General features: G+C 36.7%; 1 protein-coding gene across 4 annotated transcripts in view; it reads right to left on the reverse strand.

Moving 5' to 3' along the window:
- The window catches only part of CSMD3 (CUB and Sushi multiple domains 3), a 1,369,436-nt gene that overhangs the window by 127,122 nt on the left and 1,220,970 nt on the right, over nucleotides 1-21,344 (reverse strand). For all 4 annotated transcript variants that reach the window (XM_088844606.1, XM_088844605.1, XM_088844604.1 and 1 more), the window contains 5 exons: nucleotides 20,616-20,732; nucleotides 13,393-13,602; nucleotides 9,113-9,301; nucleotides 8,271-8,448; nucleotides 7,118-7,263 (listed from right to left, as the gene is read on the reverse strand). In XM_088844606.1, coding sequence (XP_088700732.1) covers nucleotides 7,118-7,263; nucleotides 8,271-8,448; nucleotides 9,113-9,301; nucleotides 13,393-13,602; nucleotides 20,616-20,732 — 840 coding nt within the window. The remainder of the gene's footprint in view (nucleotides 1-7,117; nucleotides 7,264-8,270; nucleotides 8,449-9,112; nucleotides 9,302-13,392; nucleotides 13,603-20,615; nucleotides 20,733-21,344) is intronic.

Below are 21,344 nucleotides of genomic sequence, written 5' to 3' on the forward strand. Positions count from 1 at the left end.
TTAGACACAAATGAGTATGCACACACACACACAGCTTCTAAACATGAGCCTCAAGCATGAATATTATATTTTAGATTGCATTAAATTGTACTAATTGTATCAATACTAATTTACTAACGGGATTTTTTTAAAATTTTTGTGAGAAGGGATGACCACACATGTATGTAATTGTAAAACAACCTTTGTAAAAATTCTCATTAATGCAGCTCAAATAAATTCAATAAGACAACTTTTTTAAAAGAATCTGAACACATACCACTGTAAGATAATTCAATATAATTACTTATTCAATAAAAATATAAAGACTAAGAAGCTTAAGTATGATTTGTGTCCTCAAAAAAGCACTCTTTATTATTAAACTCACAAGCATATACTAGGCATATAAAACAGTATAGCATACTGTAAGTTTTTAAAAGTTTGGTAAAAGAGAATAAGTGGAATCATAGACGAGATGGTAGTGATCCCTATGAGCTTGGATTATCAAGGAGAAATTACACTTAACATAGGGAGAATTAAAGAACTAACGATGAGTAAGAAACCATTTAAGAATGGAAGTTCAGAAAGCAGTGAGAGAAAGAAAAGAATCTGATGGGAGACAGAGTGGGCACTGGGGAGAAAGAGGCAATGGATCAGATTATACAGTAAGTTTAAAAAAGCTAAGGCATCATGCATTCTTGAAAAAGTGAGTCAAAGAAAAGCTGTACCTTAGGAAAATTATCCTGCTAGGGATGATAGAATGTAAGGCACCTGTCAATTTTTAACATGACCCTGTCTACCTTTCCAAATTTTATTGTTATTTTAAGATTTGGGTAAAATTCCCAGAGATGATTCAAATGTTAGGATCTTCTAAGCTCTGGCAATTGTGCCTTAGTATACAATTTAAAGTATAAATGTAAATAAACATAAATACTCTATTAGAAAATCTAAAATGTGAGATAAGATATAGTAAGGAAGGGAATATTTACTGAACATATATTCTGCTGGGCACTATGCTAACCATGTACTATTCATTGTCTCTAATTATTTCATCTCTGTAATCCAAAGTTGAAGATAGTAATAATAAAAGCACTTATGTGTGTTGAACTATATAAAATTGTTAATATTCACTATTTTTGACCAATAATTTCATAAGGTTCAACCTAAGATATGCCAGTAATTGGATTAATTTCTATATGTGCAATAGCTTGCTAATCTTTTCTGCAACTATACCGTGTTGTATAGGTGAAGAAAGTGGAAACCAAAGGGTAACTAATCCAAAGTTAACTGAAAACAAAGCCCTAAACAAATACTTGAACTTCCTTATGCCTAAACGAATTATATTTTTAATATATATGACTCAGAACCTGGTTATTAAAATCATGTGGAACATGGTCTGGAATGAGAAAATACGTTTATGCATTCACATAAGTCACAATGTAAATACATGTTCATATTTTATATGTGTTTACATTATACTGTTATCCTTGCATTTTTCTGTGTAAGGATTTTCACATTTTCAAACACACACACATCCTTTTCTCTGATATTTCCCCTTTGAAATATTTCCTAAGTTGTATAAGAATTTTATACTTACTAAAGACTATTTTATGGATATTTAGAGTCCATCAACGAACAAATCATTTACATATGACTTTAATCAAATCCCTTATGATTATACAGTGGAAGTGAGAAATAGATTCAAGGGATTAGATTTGACAGACAGTATGCCTGAAGAACTATGGATGGAGGTTCATACAGTGATCAAAACCATCCCCAAGAAAAAGAAAGGCAAAAAGGCAAAATAGTTGCCTGAGAAGACCTTAAAAATAGCTGAGAAAAGAGAAGCAAAAGGCAAAGAGGAAAAGGAAAGATTTATCCATCTGAATGCAGAGTTCCAAAGAATAGTAAGGCGAGATAAGAAAGCCTTTCTACATGATCAATGCAAGGAAATAGAGGAAAATAATAGAATGGGAAAGTCTAGAGATAGCTTCAAGAAAATTCCGTTCCGTTCCATCGCTCAGTCGTGTCCGACTCTATGCGACCCCGTGGACTGTGGCCTACCAGGCTTCTCCATCCACGGGGTTCTCCAGGCAAGAATACTGGAGTGGGTTACCGTAAAATTAGAGATACCAAAAAAACATTTTATGCAAAGAGGGACACAATCAAGGACAGAAATGGTATGGACCTAACAGAAGCAGAAGATATTAAGAGGAGACAAGATTAAACAGAATTATATAAAAAAGATCATATGATCCAGATAACCATGATGGTGTGATCACTCACCAGGAGCCAGACATAATGCAGTGTGAAGTCAAGTGAGCCTCAGGAAGCATCACTATGAAGAAAGCTAGTGGAGGTGATGAAATTCCAGTTGAGCTATTTCAGATCCTAAAAGGTGATGCTAAGTGCTGCACTCATTATGCCAGCAAAATGGGAAAACTCAATAGTGGCCACAGGACTAGAAAAGGTCAGTTTTCATTCCAATCCCAAAGAAAGGAAATGCCAAAGAATGTTCAATCTACCACACAACTATACTCATCTCACACGCTAGTAAAGTAATGCTGAAAATCCTCCAAGCGATGCTTCAAAAGTATGTGAACCAAGAACTTCTAGATACTCAATCCGGATTTAGAAAAGGCAGAGGAAGCAGAGATCAAATTATCATCTGCTGGATGATAGAAAAAGCAAGAGAGTTCCAGAAAAACATCTATTTCTGCTTCATCAAATATGCCAAAGCCTTTGACTGTGTGGATAACAAAAAATGTGGAAAATTATTAAAGAGATGGAAATGCTAGACCAGCTTACCTGCCTCCTGAGAAACCTGTATGCAGGTCAGGAGGTAACAGAACTGCACATGGAACAATGGACTGGTGCCAAATTGGGAAAAGAGTACTTCAAGGCTGTATACTGTCTCCCTGCTTATTTACTTATTTTCCCGATAGCTCAGTTGGTAAAGAATCTGCCTGCAATGCAGGAGACTCTGATTCGATTTCTGGGTCAGGAAGATCCAGTGGAGAAGGGATAGGCTACCCACTCTGGTATTCTGGCCTGGAGAATTCCATGGGCTGTATAATCCATGGGGTCCCATAAAGTGGGACATGACTGAGCTACTTTCACACACTTCACTTCATGCAGAATGCATCATGTGAATACTGGGCTGGATGAAGCACAAACTGGAAACAAGATTGCCGAGAGAAATATCGATAACCTCATATATGCAGATGCTGCTGGCTGCTGCTGCTAAGTCACTTCAGTCACGTCTGACTCTGTGCAGCCCCATAGACAGCCCACCAGGCTCCCCCATCCCTGGGATTCTCCAGGCAGGAACACTGGAGTGGGTTGCCATTTCCTTCTCCAATGCATGAAAGTGAAAAGTGAAAGTGAAGTTGCTCGGTCCAACTCTTAGTGACCCCATGGACTGCAGTCTACCAGGCTCCTCCGTCCATGGGATTTTCCAAGCAAGAGTACTGGAGTTGGGTGCCATTACCTTTTCCGATATATGCAGATGACACTACCCTTATGGTAGAAAGCAATGAGGTACTAAAAAGCCTCTTGATGAAGCTGAAAGAAAAGTGAAAAAGTGGCTTAAAACTCAACATTCAAAAAACAAAGATCATGACATATGGTCCCATCAGTTCAGTTCAGTTCAGCCACTCAGTTGGGTCTTTGTGACCCATCCTATGGATGGCAGCACACCAGGATCCCCTGTACATCACCAACTCCCTGGGCATGCTCAAACCCAAGTCCATTGAGTCAGAGATGCCATCCAACCATCTCATCCTCTGTCTTCCCCTTCTCCTCCTGCCTTCATCCTTTCCCAGCATCAGGGTCTTTTCTAATGAGTCAGTTCTTTGCATCAGGTGGCCAAAGTATTGGAGCGTCAGCTTCAGCATCAGTCTTTACAGTAGATATGCAGGACTGATTTCCTTTAGAATGGCCTGGTTGGATCTCCTTGCAGCCCAAGAGACTCTTAAGAGTCTTTTCCAACACCATAGTTCAAAAGCATCAATTCTTTGGCACACAGCTTTCTTTATGGTCCAACTCTCACATCCATACATGAGTACTAGAAAAACCATAGCTTTGCCTACATGGACTTTTGTCAGCAAAGTAATGTCTTTGCTTCTTCATATGCTGTCTAGGTTGGTCATAGCTTTTCTTCCATGGAGCAAACATCTTTTATTCATGGCTGCAGTCACCATCTGCAGTGATTTTGGAACCCAAGAAAATAAAGTCTGTCACTGTCTCCATTGTTTCCCCATCTATCTGTCATGAAGTGATGTGACCGGATGCCATGATCTTCACTTTTTTGAATGTTGAGTTTTAAGCCAGCTTTTTTCACTCTCTTCTTTCACGTTTATCAGGAAGCTTTTTAGTTCCTCTTCACTTTCTGCCATAAGGGTGGTGTTATTTGCATATCTGAGGTTACTGATATTTCTCCCAGCAATCTTGATTCCAGTTTGTGCTTCATCCAGCCTGGCATTTCACATGATGCGTTATACATATAAGTTAAATAAGCAGGGTGACAATGCACAGCTTTGGCATTCTTCTTTCCCTATTTGGAACCAGTCTGTTGTTCCATGTCCTGTTCTAACTGTTGGTTCTTGACCTGCATACAGATTTCCCAGGAGGTAGCTAAGATGGTCTGGTATGGTCTCTTTAAGTATTTTCCATAGTTTGCTGTGATCCACAGAGTCAAAAGCTTTGGCGTAGTCAATGAAGCAGATGTTTTTCTGGAATTCTGCTGCTTTTTCTATGATCCAACGGATGTTGGTAATTTCATCTTTGGTCCTCTGCCTTGTCTAAATCCAGCTTGAACATCTGGAAGTTCTCGGTTCACATATTGTTGAAGTCTAGCGTGGAGAATTTTCAGCATTATTTGATAGAATGTGAGATGAGTACAACTGTGCAGTAATTTGAAATTTCTTTGGCACTGCCTTTCTTTGTGATTGGAATGAAAACTGACCTTTTCCAGTCCTGTGGGCACTACTAAGTTTTCCAAATTTGCTGGCCTATTGAGTGCAGCACTTTCTAATCCCATCACTTCATGGCAAAACAGATGGGGGAAACAATGGAAATAGTGACAAACTTTATTTTCTTGGGCTCCAAAATCACTGCAGATGATGACTGCAGCCATGAAATTATACAATTCTTGTTCCTTGCAAGAAAAGCTATGACAAACCTAGACAGCATATTAAGAAGCAGAGGCTTTATTTGCTGACAAAGGTCCATATATTCAAAGCTATGGTTTTTCCAGTAGTTATGTATGGATATGAGAGTTGGACTATAAAGAAAGCTGAGTGCTTAATAATTGATGCTTTTGAACTATGGTGTTGGAGAAGATTCTTGAGGGCCCCCTGGACTGCAAGGAGAGCAAATCAGTCAATCCTAAAGGAAATAAGTCCGGAATATTTATTGGAAGGACTGATGCTGAAAGTGATGCTCCGACACTTTGGCCACATGATGCTGAGAGCTGACTCATTAGAAATGTCCCTGATGCTGGGAAAGATTGAAGGCAGGAGGACAAGGGGACAACAGGATGGGATAGTTGGAAGACATCACCAACTTGATGGACATGAGTGAGCAAGCTCCGTGAGTTGGTGATGGACAAGGTATCCTGACATGCTGCAGTCCATGGGTCACAAAGAGTTGGACATGACTGAGCCACTGAATGAACTGTCCTTTCTTTATTCACTTGTTCAGGCAAGATGCAGACTAATAAATACTTATGTAGGGAATCATGAAGAGAGAAAATGTACAGAATATATTTCAGCAATGAATTCATCTTTTGAACTTAGAAATCATTTAGCTTTTGGTTCTCAAACTACGATTATCTTTCAAAGTATTAAAGCTATTGTTGCTGCTTTAGACTGTACTACATACTGCGAGCACCAATGAACAATTTACTGAAAAAGGCTAATGAGTTACTGAAAAAGGTTGAGTTACTAAAAAAGTAAACAGCCTAAGTCATAGTTTTCTAACTGATCTCCCCATTTTCTAATTCGCTATGCTGCAGTATACATGTAGCTCTGGCCACTACAGAAGCACAAATTGGGCATTATCTACTGATTGATAATTGCTGAGGTTAAGAAAATCAAATATTTTCTGGTCTTTTTTCTAGATATTTCTGTACCAAATGTACTTTAAGTGTTTTTGTTCATAACCATATTTGACTTGTCACATTTTTCACATAATATAATCTTTGACTATCAAAGATTTTCTTACTTTGTGTTAAAAAAAGAAGAAAACATTAAGTTGTTTGTTAATGTAATGTACAAGGTACATGTTTACCTTGAAAATTCTAATATAATTTTTGCAAAATTAATTTAGCAGCATCTTAATCTTATGAAATGATCATAGAACAGGTCTGACAAAGTCATATGAAACAGAATGAGTTTATGAAACTATGGTCATAAGAGATGAAAGAATATAGTCACTATGGTTTCATTTTCACTAAATATAAAAGTTATTTTCATATATATAATGTAACAAAATTTAACATAAAAATAAATTAAAAAACCTCTGAAACCATCTGAATGCTCTTTTAAGAAAGTGAATATTATGAAGAGAGAACCCAGAATAATTCTATACAAAGAACTGAAATTACAATTCTTCATAAATTATGTTGCAGGAATAAAAGCTATGTAGTTAATGATCTGGAATAGTCATTTAAAACTATAAGATTCTAGAATAGATACAGTTGTGAAACAAGAGAATGTAAATGAATGAGTGATATGATCCAAAGCGTAAAGTTATTTGATGCTAATTTTAGAAAGACTCACAGCAGGTTGAATAGATTAAACATTTTGTATTGAAAAAAAAATCTATTGATGCTTCAAAATTACATGTAATAAAGCATGAACAGCTGGTTCTCTTTTAGAGATTTCTTTGCAAGAAATGATTATTTTCTACTGGGATAATTACTGACTGATTTATTTTTTATTTCCATTTGCTCACATTTTAATGTCCCTAAATGCTTAGAAGAGGTCATTGCAAGTAAAAGTATTTGAAGTGATTAAAAAAAAAAACTGTCAAATTTTAATACCTTTTCAATCACTGGCTAAATATATATTATACTAAATTTTTCCATGACAATTTCAAACATTGCCAAATCAAACAGAAGTACCTAGATGATACCAACCGTGATAACTGAGCACAAAAAAGCCACTTGTTGTGAAATCACTGTGGAATTTGATTAGAATCTGATTTGAAGTGCTGTAGACTGATTCCAAAGCAGTATTGCCACTGAACTGTCCAATCTGTGGTGAGTTTTGGTCTGGTCCATCCCTACAGGGGAGAGACAGGGCAAGGAGGGGGAAGGGAGAATGAGATTGATGTTTTGGGAAAATTTCACACAAAGTTTAATGAAAGTATTACATATGAGTTATAAAGATGCAGTAGATGAAATAATCAGTAAGTGCCAAATCATATTGGTGTATGTTTATTTGGGTGATAAAATACTTAAAATGTAAAGTGATAAATAGATCACATTTTCAGTTAAATGAAATGCACCCATGTTGCTGCTGCTGCTAAGTCACTTCAGTCATGTCCAAACCTTAGCGACGCCATGGACTGCAGCCTACCAGGCTCCTCCATCCATGGGAGTTTCCAGGCAAGAGTACTGGAGTGGGCTGCCATTTCCTTCTCCCCACCCATGTTAGCTGTAATTAATTAAATTGCCTTGGCTTCCTTAATTGTCACAATCCAGATCCTCCCAATGCTCGAGGTTTTCCCTCCTTTTATTTTCTTCAAAATAATCTTGAGAATCATAGACTGTTAAATTTAGAAAGAATTTTAGAAGTCATAAAGTAATTCAATTAACAAACTGTAAAAAATTAATTCATATATTTTCTTTATAGTTTAGAGAGATTTCAATTAATAGGATAATAATAATACAAAATAATATGATGAATTATTATGACAGAAATTCAGTAGCTTTATTAAGCAACTTGTTGGAATATAGCCATTTAAATTTCACTAGTTTTGAAATACAGAACTTTCTTACCATAAACTTACTCTGATTTAATTCCCAGGTTTTTCACATTATTTTAATATCAAATTTGATCTTTTCCACCCAAAAAGTTTTTGTTCTGTGTTTAGCTATTTCATGGGTGAACAAACTGAAATCTTTCTTATCTGTCTTATTCTGCAAAACACACTGTCACCTTCAGTTATTCACACCAGTTCAAGCATCAGATGGCAATCTGTACAGAGGACCATGATACATTTTTACTCGTATCCTATTTCACTGTTATACACAGTTGAATCAATCAATAACAGAGGTCTTGGCTTACCATACAGTGATGAAATCATAGATTGGTTCTGTTTGTAGGACAGTAAAGTTGATGTAGATTCCATTCCCAGGGGGTACTTTTACAAGCCAAAAACAGTCTTGAAAGTTTGGATATTCATCTGGATACCCAGGAGAGTAAATGGTACCATTCATTGCAGTTATATTCCCTCCACAAAGAGCTACAGAAAAGATGCAATGTTTAAGTAGAATCATAGTAAATTGATTAAAAAAAAATTTGCAAACATTTCATACCTCTTAGACAGTATAAAAGATGTCTGTGTTACATTTCCACCTCAGTTAGGGTATATAAAAATGAAGCTGGAAACCATGAACCAAACAGAATGAATGTTTATTTATTTTTCAGCATGAGGTATTCTACATAGTTTTTCACTATCACTAGATTAGCAAATTACATTGTATTCTCTTTTTTCAAATACTTTATCCATATATATACCGTTCAACTTTTGTCTTATATCATGCATAAATATCAGGATTTATAAGAGGTCCAAGGCATTTTTATTTATTTTAGAAGAAATGAGCCCAAATTCAGTAGCAGTATCTGGGCTACTGGTTTATAAAAGAATGGTTACTAAACAAACACACATGCACTCACATAGCCAATAGAGAAGGATAGAACTCCTGATTCAAGAATGACAAAATCAGTTCTTTATTATGGAGTTTTAAGGTCTTTGTGTTAACTATAATTCTTCAACTGAAAGGAAGACTCTATATTTAGCATGGCATTTGAAGAAGAAAACAAACAAACAGAAAAAGAGTACCAAAACAAGAATTATTAAACACAGATTATATCACCTAAAAGATAGCTTCAAGTTAGAAGCATACCTTCACACCTTGGAAGTGGATGATTCCAGTTACGACTTACTCCATGGAGGCAAGTGAGGGCTGAATTTCCAATCAGTGTATATCCAGGGAAACATTCAAATGAAATGGTTTGACCCACAGTAAAATCATTGCCAATTACAAAACCATTTCGAAATGGGCGTGGATCAGGACAGCTTTGCAACTGATAGGCTGAAAAACATAAAAAAAAGAAATATTTCCTTTCTGAATTATGAAAGACCACAAGTGGGTACTACTTGCAATCTTCAAAATAGATGTAGTGCTGCTTGCAGTTGGTTAAAAATAGTAATTTGGGTTTATAGAAGTGATGTTAATGACTGTATATTTCTTATGTCTATAATTTCATATAAAAATTTTAGCATAATTTATTAAAATGCATTGTTTATTCACTCACTGATGAAATCTATTTAAAGTTTCAATGAAAATATCCGTTCTGTTCCATCGCTCAGTCGTGTCCGACTCTTTGCGACCCCGTGGACTGTAGCCTAACCAGGCTTCTCCAACCATGGGATTCTCCAGGCAAGAATACTGGAGTGGGTTACCGTTTCCTTCTCCAGGGGATCTTCCCGACCCAGGGATCGAACCCGGGTCTCCAGCATTGGAGGCAGACGCATTAACCTCTGAGCCACCAGGAAAGCCCCAATGAAAATATAAATTACCCTTAAAGCCATAATTTCAATCAAACATACTTGATCCCTTTACCTAGAATGCAATTGCTTCCTGGTTATAGCACATATATATAAAATAAAATAAATATGTGTGTAAGCCTAATTCTGAATCTTTCTAAATTTCTTAAGCTAATTTTCCCTCTAAAAGAAATAAATCACACTGTATCAAGTTTTTCTAAAGAAGTTATTTAACAATATAAAGTACTAGGAAACAATTTCCTTCTAATACAAATTTTGTACTTCAGCCATCATAATATTCTTGGCATTGAAGCACAACTATTTTATTTGTTCATACTAATGTTGTTCTACATTATACATGAGAGCAAAGTTCCTGCTTTTATCACTGCATCCTAAGAGCTTTGCTTACACCCTTTTACATATTAGGTGCTTAATAAACACTGCTGAAAAAATTTTGAACCTATAAACAGTATATATACTCATATATTATTAATATTTATTTTTAAGAAATTCAAAACCATATATAATTAGTAAAACTTAAATTACCTGCAGAGATTATTTTTCTATTGACCATTAAATTCCTTTTTTAAAAACTTTTTTATTTTTCAGTAATTCCAAAGTTACATGAACACTGCAACAGTAAGAACTATGCCATCAGCCAGGTTTCCCAGTGGTTAACTCTGATACATCTTCATCATCCTCTATTTCTTTCCCTAACCCTGTCCCCATCTACATCTGTGTGTGTGTGTATGCGTGTGAACACATTTTCTTCTTTTCAAATTAGTTGAGAATAAGTTGACACATCACTTCTATTTCACAAAGAAAAGGACATTCCTATGTAACCACAAAATTGACCAAATTAACATTGAGCCCATTAAATTCTAAATTTCCCAAATCAGAAATTTACATTTAAGGTTGAATAAGGTACCCTGGTGGCTCAGAGGTTAAAGCGTCTGCCTCCAATGCGGGAGACCCGGGTTCGATCCCTGGGTCGGGAAGATCCCCTGGAGAAGGAAACGGTAACCCACTCCAGTATTCTTGCCTGGAGAATCCCATGGACCGGGAAGCCTGGTAGGCTACAGTCCACGGGGTCGCATAGAGTCGGACACGACTGAGCGACGGAACGGAACGGAAGGTACCCTAAGTTGTTAACTAAGATACTACTAGAATATTTTAAAATTTAATACTCTAAAGTTTTCAGAATTAATGAACAGTCCTTTAAGGATGTTAAATGCTTAAATTGTCTTTTACATTTGAATTAGTATTCTATAAGCAAAATATATCAAATCCAAAAAGTCATTTCAATTTAGGGTAAATGTATACCATTTGATTATTAGTAATTAGAATATATTATTCTATTAAATCCTTTCAATTTAAAACCATATTTAAAGGTAATTTTTCTCAGTTTTATAATTCATATATATCACTGCATGAATTTAAGGTGTAGAGTACAGTGATTTGACTTTGATGTTTTGTTCCAGTTCCAGTTCAGTCTCTCAGTCATGTCCGGCTCTTTGCAAACCCATGAATCGCAGAATGCCAGGCCTCCCTGTCCATCACCAACTCCTGAAGTCTACCCAAACCAATGTCCATTGAGTTGGTGATGTCATCCAACCATCTCATCCTCTGTTGTCTCCTTCCCTTCCTTCTCTCAATTTTTCCCCAAATCAGAGTCTTTTCAAATGAGTCAGCTCTTCATATCAGGTGGCCAAAGTATTGGAGCTTCATCTTCAACATCAGTCCTTTCAATGAATTCCCAGGACTGATCACCTTTAGAGTGGACTGGTTGGATCTCCTTGCAGTCCAAGGGACTCTCAAGAGTCTTCTCCAACACCACAGTTCAAAAGCATCCATTCTTCGGCACTCAGCTTTCTTTATAGTCCAACTCTTACATCCATACATGATTTCTGGAAAAACCATAGCCTTGACTAGACAGACCTTTGTTGACAAAGTAATGTCTCTGCTTTTTATGTGCTGTCTAGGTTGGTCATAACTTTCCTTCCAAGGACTAAGTGTCTTAATTTCAGGGTTGCAATCACCATCTGTAGTGATTTTGGAGCCCCCCAAAATAAAGAAAGTCACTGTTCCCACTGTTTCCCATTCTATTTGCCATGAAGTGATGGGAGCGGATGCCATGATCTTAAGTTTTCTGAATGTTGAGCTTTGAGCCAACTTTTTCACTCTCCTCTTTCACTTTCATCAAGAGGCTCTTCAGTTCTTCTTTGCTTTCTGCCATAAGGGAGGTGTCATCTGCATATCTGAGGTTATTGATATTTCTCCCGGCAATCTTGATTCCACCTTGTGCTTCCTCCAGCCCAGCGTTTCTCATAATGTACTCTGCATATAAGTTAAATAAGCAGGGTGACAATATATAGCCTTGACGTACTCCTTTTCCTATTTGGAACCAGTCTGTTGTTCCATGTCCAGTTCTAACTGTTGCTTCCTGACCTGCATATAAGTTTCTCAAGAAGCAGGTCAGGTAGTCTGGTATTCCCATTTCTTTCAGAATTTTCCACAGTTTACTGTGATCCACACAGTCAAAATTTAACTACTCTTAAATTTCTTTTTATGTATATAGTTCTATTCGGCAAATATTTATTGTGCTTTAACTCTTCTAGGCACTTGAGACACATCAATGAACAACACAAAGATCCCTGCTCTGGTGGAGTTCATGTCCAAAAATATCACCTACTTGTGAATCAACTAGAACTCAGGGAAAACTTAAATTTTTTAAAAATCACATGATCGTTAAATCCTTTAATAATTAAAGCAGTGATATAATTAAAGTTTGTTACTTTTGGTTGAATATTACAATCATTGGAATTGCATTGTTTGAATAAATATCATAACTTTAAACATTTACTTTTAAATCTCAGACTTTTAAGATCTGAAATGACAGTGAAAAGCAAAAACAAACAGAAAACACCAAAACAAAAACTGCACTAAATAATCACTAATGATATACAGCACAGTAAATATTTTACAATCATTCCATCACAAAGTTTAAAACAACTTATCTGAGAGGTATTCTTACTAACTCTATCATAAAAATGAAAAAATGAACTTATGCCCTACATCACTTAAGACTGAACATAGAGAATCCACATTTAAGCCTATGTCTTCCAGAGTCTAAGCTTTATATTTTAAAGTGATGAAATTCATGCTTAAGGTCATGCAGCAGACTTATAATGAAAATAGACCTAATATAATATGATTGACAAAGTATTTATTTATTTCATAGTCTCAAAGCAGTAGAATGCTATCATATATAGTAGATGAGCACCACAAAATATCTTTTCAATACACTCATTTTGATATAAAAGCAAAGACTCAATCTTATATTTCCCCATGCCCTGTCTGACTGCCTGGCCTTGATTTGTTTTATTTGATTGTGTTTTAAAATGAATTAAATACTTTTTTCACGGTTAGAATTTGTAAGACCTCAAAAAGACATCATTTCCCCACATTTGGTTGCCTGAAATTTGCATTATTTAAAACTCTTCCTAACTGAAGCCACTTGCCTTGGTTAGACTCCTTTTTTCTTTCTAAAACACAACACAGAAAATACTTAAGAGCTAGAGTGCTAATAGCTGTCTGGAGCCTAAATAAGCTCTCATTTTGTATTATTCCACTCACCTTGGTATACAATGTGGAACCCTTGTTTGTTTTGTGAATAGTCACTGTGAAAATACAAGCTGGTTTCATGCGTTGTACTAAACAGGGAAGATGGTATTTGAGGACCACTAAGTCGCCCAATAACAGTACTAGTTTCTGAGGATCCACTTCTTACTTCCAAATAATCATGTATGGTTTCTGTAGAAAAATTTACAAACTGAAGATGGACACCTAAGGAAGAAAAACAAACATTATGCTACTTTATTTATTTATTTTTTACCAAATTAAGTGCATGCATATACACAAACACACATTCACATTAATATTCTTAAGATATATTTCCATTTAGGTTGAGAGGCATACTGTCAAGATCTGGGCCATGGGTTTGCTGTCTGCTCAGAACAATTAGCTGTGCTATAGTTCAAAGTAATAGAATACTGCTCTCAAATGCCCACAATTTGTCACATGGGAAAATCTCATTTTACTACAATGTCACCATAGCAAAACTAATCAAGAAAGTAGCTTTCTTGCTCTTTAATACCATTTAAAATTAGATCAATCAACTCTTAAAGATGAAAAGCCACTCAATAATTTTTATTTTGTAAAAGATCAATTTGAGGGCAAAATACGATTGCAAAGTTTTATATATTAACATAATCAGATTTCATGACTATGTTAGAAATTAGTCACATACAGGGGATAAATCAACTTCTCCAAAATATCATTTTGAGGCATGTAATTTTCAGTATGCTGTTTTAGTATTTTCTGTCAGAAGATAATGCCAAATGTTATATAATATTTGTGATAAAATCTAGGGGTCATTGTTATTTGCTATATTACAAAATAATTTCTTTATAAACATAACTAAAATATGGGATAGTGAAATGTCTTTGGGGTAGAAAAAATAAAAGTCTCATTGAGGTTGTTATTCAGTCACCCAGTCATGTCCGACTCTCTGTGACCCCCATGAATGGGAGAGTGCCAGGTTTCCCTGGCACTTCACCATCTTCCAGAGTTTACTCAAACTCATGTCCACTGAGTTGGTGACCTTAAAGAGGTATGTTCCCCTAATTCAATTAATATTCAATTTTTATTGAATTTTATGTTTTGTTTTCACAAATACCATTCTTCAACTTGTTAGTAATAAAATTTGACATTTTTTTGTGTTTTCCTTTCTCAAGGCACTATTTTAAGGTTTTTATATGGTAACATTCCATGCTTGTGGTTACTTGTGAGAATGAAGAAACTGAGGCACAGGGAAGCTCAACATTATGCTAGGCATACACAATATCCTAAAAGAACTGAAATTACAACTCAGATCTCTGGCTCTTGAGCTGTTGCTCTTAATAACTAGTGAGGTTTTCAAGTCAAGTCATATTTTGTTCCTGGAAACAGTTACATGCAAATCCTCTGATACATGGAAAAAGAATTCTATGAACAAATAAATTTGGGAAATAGTGAAAATATGCTTTAAAATATTAAATACATTCCTGGATAAACAGAAAATCTTCTCAGAAGTTTGAACATGATTATCTTAATATGTGAAGCTACGGTAAGTGCATATTTTTCTAAAAATTTCCCCAGAGTAATCTTTTCACACATTATATTATCAATAATATTTGCATAGACATGAGAAAAAAATATTTCTTTAGGTTTATATGCATTCGATTTTCTTTTAGTGTTTTAAATTATTTGTTCAAATACATTAGAACCAATATTTGAGTAACCAAAACTCAAAAAAAAAAACAGTGGGAAAACTTAAATGTAATCAAATCAGAAACAGTCTCCTGTTTTTATTTCTAAAACAGAGAAAGAGATGCATATACTTTTAATTTTTAATAAACTTAATTTTTAAAATAAAGGAAGAATTAACAAAAACTATGATGATATTACACTACTGAAAATATATCTAATAATTTATTTTAAAATAATTCACATCTCCATAAGCAACATGGGAAGAGCCCTCTTAAGTATCTAGTAAAAGACATAAGAATAAACATACTGTTGCAAATCTATTATTCATCTGTTCACTTTCAGTCAAAAGGCATAGAATTTGACTATGACTTCAAATTAAAGGGTGTTCCTATGCTGGAGCCAAAATAATTATCATTAGAAAGTTCCACAGCATTCTTCTCTCAGTGACCTACTGTTCTCCCCAAACTTCAAACCAGTCACATAGTGCTCAAGTTTGTTGAATTTCTTTAGCTTTGTTATCTGCATTTTTCCATATATCATTCTGTTTACCTACAATTTCTTTCTGTTCCTCATAGCCTGACCCTCTTTTTTGGGCTTCAGTTCAGTTCAGTTCAGTTCAGTCACTCAGTCGTGTCCGACTCTTTGTAACCCCATGAAAAACAGCACGCCAGGCCTCCCTGTCCATCACCAACTCTCGGAGTTCACTCAAACTCATGTCCATCGAGTCAGTGATGGCATCCAACCATCTCATTCTCTGTCGTCCCCTTCTCTTCCTGCCCCCAATCCCTCCCAGCATCAGAGTCTTTTCCAGTGAGTCAACTCTTTGCATGAGGTGGTCAAAGTATTAGAGCTTCCTTACTTATATATAAAGCCACAGTTCAGGCATCACTTCCTCTGGAAAACCGTTTTTTTGCATTTCCTGGACTAGGTTGGATGTCTGTACTAAGATTAATCCTGTAATCTTTAACTTACTTCACTGCAATTGCATATTTGACTATTGGTCTCCTCATCATGACTGTAACTCAACTGGGAAAGGTGCATAGTCTGTTTTACCATGCATTTATCCCTCAGTTCAGTTCAGTTCAGTCACTCAGTCGTGTCCGACTCTTAGCGACCCCATGAACCACAGCATGCCAGGCCTCCCTGTCCATCACCAACTCCCGGAGTTCACTTAAACTCATGTCCATCGAGTCATTGATGCCATCCAGCCACCTCACTCTCTGTCGTCCCCGTCTCCTCCTACCCCCAATCGCTCCCAGCATCAGAGTCTTTTCCAGTGAGTCAACTCGTTGCATGAGGTGGCCAAAGTATTGGAGTTTCAGCTTTAGCATCAGTCCTTCCAATGAACACCCAGGACTGATCTCCTCTAGAATGGACTGGTTGGATCTCCTTGCAGTCCAAGGGACTCTCAAGAGTCTTCTCCAGCACCACAGTTCAAAAGCATCAATTCTTCGGCGATCAGCTTTCTTCACAGTCCAACTCTCACATCCATTACATGACCACGGGAAAAACCATAGCCTTGATTAGACTGACCTTGGTTGGCAAAGTAATGTCTCTGCTCTTTAATATGCTATCTAGGCTGGTCATAACTTTCTTTCCAAGGAGCAAGCATCTTTTAATTTCATGGCTGCAATCAGCATCAGCAGTGATTTTGGAGCCCAAAAAAATAAAGTCTGACACGGTTTCCACTGTTTCCCCATCTATTTCCCAAGAAGTGATGGGACCAGATGCCATGATCTTTGTTTTCTGAATGTTGAGCTTCAAGCCAACCTTTTCACTCTCCTCTCACTTTCATCAAGAGGCCTTTGAGTTCCTCTTCACTTTCTGCCATAAAGGTGGTGTCATCTGCATATCTGAGGTTATTGATATTTCTCCCGGCAATCTTGATTCCAGCTTGTGCTTCTTCCAGCCCAGCGTTCCTCATGATGTACTCTGCATATAAGTTAAATAAGCAGGGTGACAATATACAACCTTGACGTACTCCTTTTCCTATTTGGAACCAGTCTGTTGTTCCATGTCCAGTTCTAACTGTTGCTTCCTGACTTGCATACAGGTTTCTCAAGAGGCAGGTCAGGTAGTCTGGTATTGCCATCTCTTTCAGAATGTTCCACAGTTTATTGTGATCCACACAGTCAAAAGCTTTGGCATAGTCAATGAAGTAGAAATAGATGTTTTTCTGGAACTCTCTTGCTTTCTCCATAATCCAGCGGATGTTGGCAATTTGATCTCTGGTGCCTCTGCCTTTTCTAAAACCTGCTTGAACATCTGGAAGTTCACGGTTCACATATTTCTGAAGCCTAGCTTGGAGAATTTTGAGCAGGACTTTACTAGCGTGTGAGATGAGTGCAATTGTGCGGTAGTTTGAGCATTCTTTGGCATTCCCTTTCTTTGGGATTGGAATGAAGACTGACCTTTTCCAGTCCTGTGGCCATTGCTGAGTTTTCCAAATTTGCTGGCATACTGAGTGCAGCACTTTCACAGTATCATCTTTCAGGATTTGAAATAGCTCAATTGGAATTCCATCACCTCCATTAGCTTTGTTCGTAGTGATGCTTTCTAAGGCCCACTTGACTTCACATTCCAAGATTTCTGGTTCCAGGTGAGTGATAACGCCATCGTGATTATCTTCGTCGTGAAGATCTTTTTTGTACAGTTCTTCTGTGTATTCTTGCCACCTCTTCTTAATATCTTCTGCTTCTGTTAGGTCCATACCATTTCTGTCCTTTATCGAGCCCAAATTTGCATGAAATGGTCCCTTGATATCTCTAATTTTCTTGAAGAGCTCTCTTGTTTTTCCTATTCTGTTGTTTTCCTCTATTTATTTGCATTGATCACTGAGGAAGGCTTCTTATCTCTCCTTGCTATTCTTTGGAACTCTGCAATCAGATGCTTATATCTTTCCTTTCCTCCTTTGCTTTTCGCTTCTCTTCTTTTCACAGATATTTGTAAGGCCTCCTCAGACAGCCATTTTGCTTTTTTGCATTTCTTTTCCATGGGGATGGTCTTGATCCCTGTCTCCTGTACAATGTCACGAACCTCCGTCCAGAGTTCAACAGGCACTCTATCTATCAGATCTAGATCCTTAAATCTATTTCTTACTTCCACTGTGTAATCATAAGGGATTTGATTTAGGTCATATCTGAATGGTCTAGTGGCTTTCCCTACTTTCTTCAATTTCAGTCTGAATTTGGCAATAAGGAATTCACGATCTGAGCCACAGTCAGCTCCTGGTCTTGTTTTTGCTGACTGTATAGAGCTTCTCCATCTTGGCTGCAAAGAATATAATCAATCTGATTTCGGTGTTGACCACCTGATGATGTCCATGTGTAGAGTCTTCTCTTGTGTTGTTGGAAGAGGGTGTTTGCTATGACCAGTGTGTTCTCTTGGCAGAACTCTATTAGCTTTTGTCCTGCTTCATTTAGTGCTCCAAGGCCAAATTTTCCTGTTACTCCAGGGGTTTCTTGACTTCCTACTTTTTGCACTCTAGTCCCCTATAATGAAAAGGACATCTTTTTTGGGTGTTTGTTCTAAAAGGTCTTGTAGGTCTTCATAGAACTGTTCAACTTCGGCCTCTTCAGCATTCCTGGTTGGGGCATAGACTTGGATTACTGTAATATTGCATGGTTTGCCTTGGAAACAAACAGTAATCATTCTGTCGTTTTTAAGATTGCATCCAAGTACTGCATTTCGGACTCTTTTGTTGACCATGATAACTACTCCATTTCTTCTAAGGGATTCCTGCCCACAGTAGTAGATATAATGGTCATCTGATTAAATTCACCCATTCCAGTCCATTTTAGTTCACTGATTCCTAGAATGTCAACGTTTACTCTTGCCATCTCCTGTTTGACCACTTCCAATTTGCCTTGATTCATGGACCTAACATTCCAGGTTCCTATGCAATATTGCTCTTTACAGCATCGGACCTTGCTTCTAGCATCAGTCACATCCACAACTGGGTATTTGTTTTGCTTTGGCTCCATCCCTTCATTCTTTCTGAAGTTATTTCTTCACTGATCTCCAGTAGCATACTGGGCACCCACCAACCTATAGAATTCGTCATTCACTATCCTATCATTTTGCCTTTTGATACTGTTCATGGGGTTCTCAAGGCAAGTATACTGAAGTGGTTTGCCATTCCCTTCTCCAGTGGACCACATTCTGTCAGACCTCTCCACCATGACCCGTCCGTCTTGGGTGGCCCCACACGGCATGGCTTAGCTTCATTGAGTTAGACAGGACTGTGGTCCATATGATCAGATCAACTAGTTTTTTAGCACTTAGCAAAATACCTGGAGTATAATATGCACATACTCAGTATAGAATTCCAAAACTATGAGTTTCTATTAATTTATGTAAAACATTCTTAATGAATTACTATTCTGAGTCTATTGACACCTTTTGGGTAAACGCATGCATGCAGTTAGGTTGCTTCAGTTCTGTCTGACTCTTTGTGACTCTATGGACCATAGCCTACCAGACTCCTCTGTGCATGGGATTCTCCAGCCAAGAATGCTGGAGTGGGTTGTCATGCCCTCCTTGAGGGGATCTTTCCAACCCAGGGATCAAACCCATACCTCTCACATCTCCAGCATGGGCAGACAGGTTCCTTACCACCAGCGCGACCTGGGAAACCACTGGGTAAATGAGGCATCTAATAAGTGAGTTGGGTTTCTCTGATAGCTCAGTTGCCTGCAATGCAGGAGACCCCTGTTCGATTCCTAGGTTGGGAAGATCCGCTGGCGAATTGATAGGCTACCCACTCCAGCATTCTCAGGCTTCTCTTGTGGCTCAGCTGGTAAAGAATCCGCCTGCAATCCGGGAGACCTGGGCTTGATCCCTGGGTTGGGAAGATCTTCTGTAGAAGAGAAAGGCTACCCACTCCAGTATTCTCGCCTGGAGAATTCCATGGTTTGTATAGCCCATGGTGTCACAAAGAATCTGACATGACTGAGCGATTTTCACTCTCAATAAGTGAGATAATACAGAATATCTTAACTCTAAATATACTAGGTTTGTATTTCAAGGAGTATCTACATGTTATTCTTCTGCGATTTAATGAATAAATCTATGACCAATCTAATATTGCTATTTATGCATTTATAGATTAGTGGGATATGAAGTAGCGGCAAGAGAATATGTTAGTGATACAAGAGGAAAATAATTTATTATTAAATGTATTATATATATTTAATGCTATATATATGAACACTGAGAATTATATTATTAGAATAAGCAGAAGAGAGTTACAAAAACAAAATACATGAAAATCATATTGCATTTATCACTGCTAAACACATCTAACTCAGGCTATATTCATACATATTGTCTGGAAAATATCATTGTTTTTCTATTTATCAACTACCTATAAAATTTTAAAATGCCCATATTCTTTCTATTATCCAAGAACTCCAAGTGAAGCACATGTAATCACAAAGTAAGCTATAATTTGTTAATAATTCATTAAGCTCTTATTGCAAATTCTTTGGTATTTTTTAAAGGATGAATTAATAATATAAAAAACACTCATGTGCTTTTAATATACATACCAAAACCTATGGGCAGCTTTATTGTCCACGTGCAGTCTAAACTGCTGGGGTAGTTTCCAGGAAACCCAGGGCTGAGGATCACACCACTGAAATCTGACATTGCACCACCACACTGAGCTGCAAGAGAATTGAGGTCCCACTTAAGCCAAAGTACTTTATTGTATTAAAAACAGAGTGAAATCATTTCAAGTATGAATCAAGTCTATGAGTTAAAACTGATACAAATTTGAATATTTTCAATCTAATTCACCACATACAAGTATTCAAATATAATCAATTGAGAAGGCACTTTGTAAAATACATAAAGGATAATGTATTTCCTTCCTCAGCTATAAATACAAGTTAAATCAATTACTGCACAGAGAAGAGTAGTTCATGTGCAATGAATACAATCAAACAAGAAGCACAGATCCTTTTCCATAGTGAGCAGTACATTTCTGATCCAAAGTACTTCTAGCAATGTTTTGATTCATTCAAAAGATGATACAATTTAGAATAAAATCAAGCCAGCAACACTCATTCTAAGTATTGTATTGAGGAAACTTTCATTTTCCAATCTTCCCTCTTTTCCTCTTTTTGTGAGGAGGCTAAAGGTTTTTAAGTAAAATACTGGTTTTATTGAAAATACACAAGGGATTCACAGACTGCAAGATATGGTCTCACTTTATCTTAAAATAATCTAGACAAAAAATAGGGGTGTATAACATAAGTAAAAAGATGCCCCCATAT

The sequence above is a fragment of the Moschus berezovskii genome, chromosome 16 (genome assembly GCF_049115385.1).
Source record: "Moschus berezovskii isolate FMDL1 chromosome 16, NW_MosBer_1.0, whole genome shotgun sequence".
NCBI classification, from domain to species: Eukaryota; Metazoa; Chordata; class Mammalia; order Artiodactyla; family Moschidae; genus Moschus; species Moschus berezovskii.